We start from the raw sequence: 10,241 nt of genomic DNA on the forward strand, positions 1-10,241 counted from the left end.
CCTCATGTGTTCATGGTGGTTCTCTGGTCCTAAAGGAGGTCAGACGAGAGACGGAGAGGAACGATGGCTGAATTCAGATGGATTAAAGCCTCTTTGTGTCTGATTCTGGTGCTTCAGTTTACAGGTAAGGAGACATATGATGTGCATATGACTACAGAGACATTAAAGAAGTTTATTTATTAATATCATTAATGTGACTGTATGACCTAACCTTCATTTAAAGAAGTAGTCTGTTTGTTTCCCATCGAGGTGAATAGTGACTTTAATGAACTCTTAGAAACCAACGATGAGGAACATTCTCACACTGTTGTTGTGTCTAAAATGATCTTCACTCTGACATTAATACTCATGTTTTATTTCTCTTTATTCTTTTAATTTCTCTCTCATCTTCTCAGCAGCAGCAACAGGACAACGTTTACTCTACTTCACTGTCAGAGATGGAGATGAAGTCACTTTGCCTTGTGACACTGGAACAGATGATCAAAGGAACTGTGACTCTACTGATTGGAGCGTCAGAAATTCCAGAAAAGTATTTCTGTTTAAAAATGGGCAGCTTGATGATGAAGCCAAAGATAAATCAGACAGACTGAGTGTTTCAGAGAATTGTTCTCTGGTTATAAAGAAGGTCACAGATGAAGATGGTGGTCTTTATACCTGCAAACAGTTCAGATCAGGACAAATACGAGATAACATGCTTTATCTCTCTGTTGCGACCAGTGAGTATTTACATCATCATGTTTTCAAACTGTCAGAACAATATACTGAAACATTATAATAATAATGATGATGGTGATGAAGTTCCTCTTCTTTCTCTCACTATGTCTCCATCTTCACCAGTGACTGAACACAAGGACACTGAGGAGGTGACGGTGAACTGCTCTGTTTCTACATATTTATGTGTACACACAGTGAAGTGGCTGATTGAGGGTCAAGATGTGGACAAAGACCACAAAGACTTGATGACATCACAGTCTTCCTGCTCCGCCTCTCTGACGTTTATGACTTTTCATTTCTTTAACACATCGAAGTTTAATTCATTGATGTGTGAAGTGACCAATTTTGAAAAAGTGCAGAAGTTTCCTTTCAGAAATTCTCCCTCAGGTGATAAAACAGGTGAGAATATATTGAAGTTATTCATATTCACTTTTCATGGATTGGAAGTTTTTTATTTTTTTGAGTTGTGTTCATCTGTTCAGGTGAAGACCCAACAACAACAACAACAACAACAACAACTGAAGATGACACTACTTCAGGTAAAACCACGACAACTTCTGCAATCAGTGAAGATTCACCAGAACTACAAAGTAGTGACTCATCATTTCATGTGTCTTTATCTAAAATCTATTTTCGTGTCTTTTTGACCAAATATCTTTTATTATTTGACATTTATTGTTACATTTCATGTTTAATCTTTTTGGATTTTTTGAGGGAACAAAAGAAGAAAAGTTAGTTGTTCGATTAACTCTCTAGAAAAATGCTAAAAATAGAAAGTGATCGATAAATAAATATTCATTATTAATGTATTAATTTCATTTCTGGACTGCACATTGTTCTCTTTTATTAAAGGCATTGTCTCTTTTCTACATTAATTACATCTGTTTTTCAGGGAAAACAAATACAACTTTAAATATTCATGCTTATAAAAACATTTCAGAGTATTTATGTAATTAAATGTGAATAAAGTTTGTTTTAGGTCTAAAGGCTGTATTTAAATATGTATTACGTTTTTCTTTCTCGTTCCAGGCTGGTGGAGGTTCATCTATGTGCCGGTTGGATTAGCAGCTCTCATAATAATAGTTGTGGCCGTCAACATTTGGGCAAGAATTAAAGGTGAAGACATCCACATATTAATGCTCATAAAAGAGGATTTTAACTGAAACTAAAGTCGACTCTTTTGTCTCTTCAGAGAAGAAAACTCCGAGGGATGAAATTGCTGTGAGTTTTTTAACAACCTAATAATGAAATGTTATTTTTACAGTTGTCACTCTTCATTACATTCTTATCTTCAGTATTTTCTCACTGAATTATTCGTGGCTTCAAAGGTTCTTTACGGCCTAAAGAGTATTCTTACTGTTACTCTGGATAAAGTGCAGAATGAAATCTACTTCCAGAGCAAACTGGAGGAGTGGGATCAGAAAGTGATGGTTTGATTGTGTTGTTTCTCACAGGTGCGTTATGATGAAGAAGATGAAACGGTGAACTATGAAAACAGCCGACCTCCTGATGGAGTTTGACCAACACGTCAAAACGTATTTCAACAGGCGGAAATCATCTGAAATCGAGGTCCGTCTGAATATGTTCCACAGGGGGGATGAAGCCTTCATGAGAACCACTAAGAAATGTGTTGGTGTTCATTTCTGTGAATATCTTTCAGATGATAATCAGTGCTTGTTGTGAAAAGAGTTTTATTAATCTGTTTCAGTCCGGTGTCTTTTCCTGCATGAGTTGCGAACTTGTTTCTGACCTGTTCAGAACACAGCAGCTGGATTTTAACTTCATTTAACAGGAAATAACATTTAACTCTCTTTATTATATCTGATAAAAAATATAACCTGCAAATAAAGAAAGTTGTATTCTCCATGTAGTAACAGTGTCTTAATGCTAATTGAATGTCCCGACTCTACTAGTATACAACCTTCCTCCTCTGGTCCACTTCTAGTAGTGCAGCTTCCCTCTGTTTGGTTGAACAGCTGTGTTCTCACTGAGCAAGAAAGAAGAGAAAAGAAAGACAAGGAGCAAACAAAACAGAACATTTCGGGTAAAAAAGAAAAAAAACTCGAGAAGTTTTGCGGAAGGATTCATGTAGTGGAGGGTAGGGTGCAGGGGTCAGCAGGTGAAGGCAAGTTTGAAGAGGTGAGTTTTGAGGGATTGCTTGAATGATGATGGGGTGGGAGCCTGACGGATGTGGTTTGAGAGGGTGTTCCAGAGGGGGGTGCAGCAGCTGAGAAGGCCCTGTCACCCCAGGTCCAGAGCTTGGTCCTGATGGTCTTCAGAGTGTTTGCACCAGCGAACCTGAGGCAACGGGTTGGGGCTTGGAGGGGGAGGAGGTCTGAAAGGTAGGGAGGAGCCACGTTGTTTAGGACTTTTTTTTTAGGTGGTGAATAGTATTTTAATGTGATGTGTTCATAGCGGCGGGTGGAGGTATCAGGAACTGGTACCACGGAGGCAGGACCCAATAAGCAGGCGTGCAATGTTCCTGAGGTGAAAGAAGGCAGTTTTGGTGATGTGGTTGGCGTGCGGTAGCAAAGAGAGAGTGGGGTCGAGGATGATACCGAGGTTGCGGATCTGGGTGGAGGGGGTGACGATGGAGCTGGTCTGGGCTGAGCGGGTGAGGGCGTTAGGGCTGATGATGAGTATTTCAGGTTTATTGCAGTTGAGTTTGAGAACGTTCTGTTGCATGCTCCATTTTCCATCAGTGAGACAGGCGGTGAGAGTGGAGTGAGTGACTGAGGGGATGGTCTTGGAGGAGAAGTAGAGTTGGGGGTCATCAGCGTAGCAGTGGAAGTCGAGACCATCATCGAGACCAAGGAGGAGGGGACCAAGCACAGAACCTTGGGGGACACCATTGGTGACTGGGGAGGTGAAGGATTTACAGTTGTTTATGGCAATGAACTGATGTCGGTCTGAGAGATATGAGGTGAACCAGGAAAGGGCAGTGCCAGTTATGCCAAGGGAGTACTGAAGACGTGAGAGGAGGATGGAGTGGTTGATAGGGTCAAAAGCAGCACTGAGGTCAAGGAGGATGAGGATGGTGAGGAAGCCAGAATTTGTCATTTGGGATTTTCAGTAAGGCGGTTTCTGTGCTCTGTTTTGAACGGAAGCCGGATTGGAAGGGTTCGTAGAGATTATGGAGATTGAGGTGGGACTTGAGTTGTGATGCAACAGCTCTCTCAAGGACTTTGGACAGGAAGGGGAGGTTGGAGATGGGCCGGTAGTTGTTGGGGATGTCAGGGTCAAGACCAGGTTTTTTCAGCATTGGGGTGACAACAGCAAGCTTGAGTGTGTGTGTGTGTGTGTGTGTGGGGGGGGGGGGGGGGGGGGGGTGTTCAAACACCTTTGAAGGCATCAAGGTGAACAGTGAGTCCAGTTTTGTTGGCAAGACGTTCCAGTTGACGGCCCTGCACTTCGAGTTTGGATTTTCTGGGGACGACGACGTCAAGACAGGAGGAGGGTGCATCTTCATAGTGATTGACCAGGGCGGTGGGGGAGGCAGAGACGGTGGCAGCTAAGATGGAGGAGAGCGAGGGGGGGTTGATGGACTTGATGTTCCGGAATGTTATGGTGCGACTCTGGTTAACATGGTGGGTGGGGATGTCTATGTCCAAGGTGATAGCCAGGTGATCAGAGACAGTGAGGTCAATGCTGGTTAGATTGCTGATGGTCGTGCCGGAGGTGCAGACCAGGTCGAGTGCGTGTCCTTTTTTATCGGTGGGAAAGTCAACATGTTGGGTGATGTTGAAGTAGTCAAAGATGTGTCAGGAGTTCTGTAGAGGTTGTGGAGTCAGATGAGTCGACGTGTATGTTGACAGTCACCGAGTAGCAGAATGGATGGAGAGATGGCGCAGAGTTCAGGGAAACTCAGACAGATCAGAGGGGAAAGTAGGGTAAGGTTTGTAAATGACTGCAGTGACCAGGGGTTTGGGACCAGACCGTTTAAAGACAAGGTGTTCAAATGAGGAGGTTATTGCACGTGCAGCGATGTTTTTTGCGAAAAATTGTGGCAATTCTACCGCCACGCCCATGGTGGCTTGTCCATGTATGAATATCCAGGGGGTGTGGTCTGGTTTAATGAAAAGTAGTCCTGCTGGTTTTGCCAATGTTTCGGTTTAACAGAGAAATTCCAGATTATTATCAGTTATGAATTTGTTGAGTAAGAGGCCCTTGTTGTTTAGGGATCGGGTGTTTAATTTTTTTTACATTTTAAAAATTCCAATAAATACATTTTTAAAAAAGGGCCAAGAATGTCTGAAACACATAATTACACTTTACTTATTACTGTAAGTCGCCATTTAAATTTTATACTGATAAATAATTCCCATTCCTTCTAAAACAGCGACAGAAACGTGGCATTGGTACTTCATAATGCACCTTTTCACCGTTTTAAACTCTCCAAACGTGTTCGGGTGTTTATGACGCAGGAACGACCACGCCCCCTCGGTGATGCGCGCGCAGCGTTACTCTGGCAACCGGTCATCAACACAGGCTGTTCGTGGACGCGACTCGCGTGGCTGTCAAAGCCGAGATAAATAGTCTAAATGTCGGTGAGAATGTCCGGAGCTCACGCGGAGAGCGTGATTAAAAACATTATCCTCGAAATCGTGCAGGAGAGCCGCGTGAGAGGTCACGTGGTGTCGGACACGTTGGTGGCGTTCATGGTGCGTGAGTTTCATAATAATGCATTGAATTTATATAGCGCTTTTCGTGATACTCAAAAGACACTTTACATAATTATAACATCCTAAAAGCTAAAAATAATAATAAATAATAATAACTAAAATACATGTAAAACAAATAGGGACTTTCTCAGTCGCTCGGACCCTAATAAATAAAAAATAATAAGATAATAACGTATCTGTATGATGACGTCGACGTCCCGTGTAACCCACATATATGTATTTAATGATTTATTAATATTCTCAGGTGAAAGCGGTGGTGCTGGACCCCAGAAATGGGTTCAATGTTGACCGAGCACTGACGAAACAAGACCTGCAGAAACTCGAAGAGGTGAGATTTATTTATTTACAATAACCACAGATCCCAGTTCAGTTCCTCTGGAAATACATTAGATTTTATATTATTATTTTATAGTTATTTAAATTATATCGTTGGACTGAAATATGATCTATAAATTGCACTAATATCATTATTATGTTAACATGATGTTGTACCTTTTTATACACTGGAGTATTTTAGAAATACTGAGGTCAATCAACAGAATACTTTAAACTACAAATAAAATATATTTTTAAAATTGTATTCAGCTTTTTTTTCATTATTAAAAATAAATCTATTCATTCAGATATAACTTATAACATTGACTGTACATTTTATGTCCAACCGTGAAGTTGAACACCCTTCTCCATGCTGCCTGGTGAACACACACCTGTTTGTTTGTTTGTTTGTTTGTTTGTTTGTTTGATCCTGATCTCAATCTGCAATGTTTCTTTCAGCTGTGTCTGGATAAACTCACGGAACAGTGCAGCCCGTCCCTTGACACCATCAAGATGCAAGTGTACTTTGATATGACTTACACCTCCCGGCGTAAGTGTTGCGTGAAAATGAGTAATCATCATTGTGGATTATTATCAATTCATCTGTGTTTTGTTGTTGTTTGTTTTTGTTTTAATTGACAATTTGGACAGTTTTGAAATGCTCAACACAAACTCCCGGAACTCAAAGTGACATCTGTAGGTCTTTAAAACTAAAATCAGACAATATTCTAACGGTTAAATAGTTTTTGTTGATTACTTTTCTCCTGCACTACAGATGTCCACTCTTAGAGATGATTATTGTTTCTTTTAGGGTGAGCAATGCAGAAAAAAAAGAAAGAAGAAATCAAATATCATAATACTTTTGACCACTTACCTTTCCAATTGACGTTGGTAGGCCTACGCTGCATTCTGTGCAAAATTAATTGTATTTAGACCTCTTGACAAGTCAGATATTGTTAGTGTTGAACAGGACTTCATATTTAAATAGAAACTATGTGATATGAATATGTCGTGTCTGTGCAGGTGAGTTCCTTGAGGAGGTCCACCGGGCGGTGGAGACGAGGCTGAGCGCCGTGAGCCGAGGGATCACCGACAGCAGAGCGAAAACACCGGAGGAAAAGGCCGCTCTGTACCGTAAAATCGTCACTTACGTCCAGCTGCGCTCCGGCATGGGCTCGCCGACGGACCACCGCGCCGTGCAAGAGGCCGAGGGTTCGGACTTTGAATTTGTTCTTTCGGCCTCTGGGGGGAAAAACAATAAGAGTACGGCGAGAGTACAGGACGAAGGTTCAGTGCAGCTCCATTTTAATCTGGATGTTCTCGTCGTCGTCTTGTCCCCCAGATGCCCTGCTGTGCGTCTTCCCTCAGACCGAACTGGGAGCCTTCGTGGTGCTCCTGAAGAGGGAGAAGGAGCAGCAGCTCCGCGAGCTCACCATGATCGTCACGGGGATCCGACTCTTGAGCAGAGCCGGCGAGCAGGCCGACCTCCGTGAACTCAGTACGGTGCAGCAGGCTACCCCACAGAAAGAAACTAACATGTCACATTACGGACCATTTAAATACCAAAAGTGGGGCTGGAAAATACAGAATACTTGATGTGACCTCTGGGCACAGATGCACAAAAGCCTTTCAAAACACCCAACAGAACGTACTAATATATGCATATATTATGACGTATGAAACAAAAGATCCGTACCTCGTCATTAAGTGTCACGTTTATTCAAATCTTTTCATCCTCAACGATCAACACCGTGCACGTGGTAGTTATGACACTTTCCGTTTTTTTTTTCTTCCCCCCTTCCCGCAGTGCCCGCGCTTCTCAACAAAGTTCTTCCGGTCGCCGGTAGCGGCGTAGAAAACGAGCTGAGCGCCGCGCAGACTTTGGCGTGGAAATACACGGCTCTGCAGGAGCGTCCGACGGGCCGCGGCGACGTGCCCGCCGCCGTCCTGCTCAAACGGGCGCTCTACAACGTCCGGCAGCACGAAGCGTTCCTCAAAATGTTACTGGTGAGGGAACGCAGAGTTGCGGTCGGTGCACAACGCGGTATTTCTTTTTAATGCAGCGCATTACTCATGTAATGTGAGCGTAGATGTTGAGGAACACCCATTGTCTTTTTTTGTGTGCAGCTTGAGTACGAAGTTAGCGGGTGAATTCATGTATCGTGTCTCTTGAGTGCGATAAAGTATATCTGTGTTTTTTTTTTTCCCCTTTTCTCAGGCCGACGCACGTTTAAGTGCCAAGCATGTTGAGACCCTGCGGACTGAGCTGTCGTCACAGATGAAGCTGCTGAAAGAAACCGTCCAATCACAGACGACCGTACCGTCTACGAAGGCTTTCGTAAGTGCCTCCTGGTCCCTCGGGGTTATATTTGCCGTTGTTCTTATATATTTAGTTATTTCTCTTGTTATTGTCCACAGCCTCATTGTGGTCCCGACCTCTCTCCGTACTGTCCTTTCAGCCGCTGTTCAAGTCCCTGTCAACGCTGTGGTCCGGCCTCCAGGACGAGGCCGAGCTGCTGAACATCCTCGGCGACATCGCGCGCAACCTGCGGCCCTTCGTCGCCTCTCAGGCCGAGATCTTTCCCGAGGCGTATTTGGACGGCCTGCTGGAGGCGTCGGAGGTGAAGACGGACGACCAGAGGATGGCGGAGACCTCGGGTGAGGAGAGCGGCGACATGACGGAATCGCGGCCTGGGGGTCCGAGCTCCGAACTTTTCAGACGAGACTGTGACGAATAGGTCACTGACAAAAGCACTATTTTACACTATTTAACAAAGAAGGCTTTTTAACCCTTTAGAAACGAATACAGGATATTCAAACATAGTTTATTTTGAATTATATATGATATGAATTGACAGTCAATTACAATTCAATTAATTACAATTCATCATTTATTAATGATAACAATCGGGCGTTTCTACTGACCGAACGTTGACTCGCTGAACCCGATTTGAAGGATTACAAAGACAATAGAGCAGTCTCCCGTTAATTGTGCCTCTTCCAGGTGAGCGTATCGATCCAGCTGAGATGGAGACGCAGGAATGGCTCCTGCCGGAAACAACAGTCGGCTCCGATGAGCTGCCGCTGCAGTACGACGGCGTCTGTGGCTCCACGCTCGTGAGCAGAGACGGGCTTCTACTCCCAGGTGCTGCTTGTGTAATATGTCATTGTGTATTCCCTCTAATCTTTATATATATATATATATATATATATATATATATATATATATATATATACTAAATATTCTGTATGGAGGGATTCCATATGATCCGCATCCTTAATCTGGCCTACCGTGCCTCCTTGGAGTCCTCCTTTGACACCTCCGTTGCAGGTAATCCACACATCGGAGTTCTGAAACACGAGGAGAAGCTCTACGTTTTTAGCTCCAAAGAAGCCGCGCTGAAATTTGCCTCCAGTCCAGGCGACTTCATTGCGGCGGTCGCGGAGAAAGCCAAACTCTTCCCTGAACTCATTCAGCTCCTCAGACTCCACCAGCAGTTTTCGGAGGTGAGCAGCCTCTCCCATGCCGAGTGTCCTCAACGTACAGATGTATGTGTGACGATGGCTGAAAAGCCTTCCACGAAGGGTTTGAAATGCTTTTTACTTTGTTCATTTATTTCTACTTATTTCATTTCTACAGTCTGTTCCTAAACGCTGAGTTTTGATCCACACTTTCCGTCCTTTTTTTTTTTGCAGCTTCAGCCAGGAGAGAGTTTCCTGGCGAAGTCCGTCACCAAGTGCGAGAGCGGCACGCAGACCGACGTCCACCCGGTGGAGACGAACGTCGCCAGGTCGTACGACTGGAACGAGTGGGAGCTGCGGAGGAAGGCGATCAAACTGGTGAGCCGGCGAAGTCACCGCGTGTGATTTCTTTTGTTTTTCGCTGGGAGAGAGAAGGCATTCAGGTTTTTAAAAGAGGTCTATGTTCCCAGGCTGATCTCAGGACCAAGCTGACGCGCTCGGTGCAGACGGATCTGAGCCACGCGAGGCGTGAAAACGCCAGTCAGACATGGCTGCCCAAGGACGCGGCCTGTCAGAGCAAGCGAGACGGCGGCAGCAACGTGCCCAAACCTCAGGTCTACGTGGCCGGTCTGAGGGGCCAGAGAGACGGACGCGTGGTCAAAACCAACCTGACCAGGCCTGCGGAGGAAAAATGATCGGGTTGGGGTTAATTAATAATAATAATAATACAAAAAGTTTGTGTAAGCGTTGAAAAGTGTGCACACGACTTTATAAAGGATGCATCTTTGTTAACTCTATACATACATATATGCATGTGCAGCTGTAGCCTTCATTAAATGAAAGCTACTTGTATTAATTTTAATGAAGTATTTATTGCTCTTCATTTGGCATTTCTCAGAAGCAAATACTGTTGAACGAGTACGCAGTGTGTGTGTGTGTGTGTGTGTGTGTGGATTCTTTTATTCAGTCTGTGGTGTAGAGTTTGTATTTCTAAATTAATTAGTTAAATGAATGAAAATATTTTTTTTCCATACAGGATACGTCTGTGGAACATGACACAGGCATGAA

The 10,241-nt window shown here is 43.8% G+C and overlaps 1 protein-coding gene and 1 long non-coding RNA gene across 2 annotated transcripts; both read left to right on the forward strand.

Annotated features, from left to right (window-relative positions):
• Positions 1 to 1,061: 1,061 nt before the first annotated feature.
• On the forward strand, positions 1,062 to 2,503 carry LOC117727834. The gene is made up of 5 exons (XR_004609061.1): positions 1,062 to 1,113; positions 1,197 to 1,253; positions 1,744 to 1,830; positions 1,907 to 1,935; positions 2,169 to 2,503. It is a non-coding gene; the product is annotated as an uncharacterized LOC117727834 (long non-coding RNA).
• Positions 2,504 to 5,205: 2,702 nt separating this feature from the next.
• cfap206 (cilia and flagella associated protein 206) lies at positions 5,206 to 9,920 on the forward strand. The gene is made up of 12 exons (XM_034528245.1): positions 5,206 to 5,375; positions 5,641 to 5,724; positions 6,171 to 6,261; positions 6,735 to 6,923; positions 7,054 to 7,209; positions 7,519 to 7,718; positions 7,930 to 8,049; positions 8,171 to 8,369; positions 8,716 to 8,856; positions 9,043 to 9,218; positions 9,408 to 9,551; positions 9,644 to 9,920. Exons 1-12 carry the CDS (start codon positions 5,256 to 5,258, stop codon positions 9,866 to 9,868), a joined length of 1,845 nt encoding a protein of 614 aa, XP_034384136.1. The 5' UTR covers positions 5,206 to 5,255; the 3' UTR covers positions 9,869 to 9,920.
• The last annotated feature ends 321 nt before the right edge of the window (positions 9,921 to 10,241 follow it).

This window comes from Cyclopterus lumpus, chromosome 24 (genome assembly GCF_009769545.1).
Source record: "Cyclopterus lumpus isolate fCycLum1 chromosome 24, fCycLum1.pri, whole genome shotgun sequence".
In the NCBI taxonomy this organism is placed as follows: domain Eukaryota; kingdom Metazoa; phylum Chordata; class Actinopteri; order Perciformes; family Cyclopteridae; genus Cyclopterus; species Cyclopterus lumpus.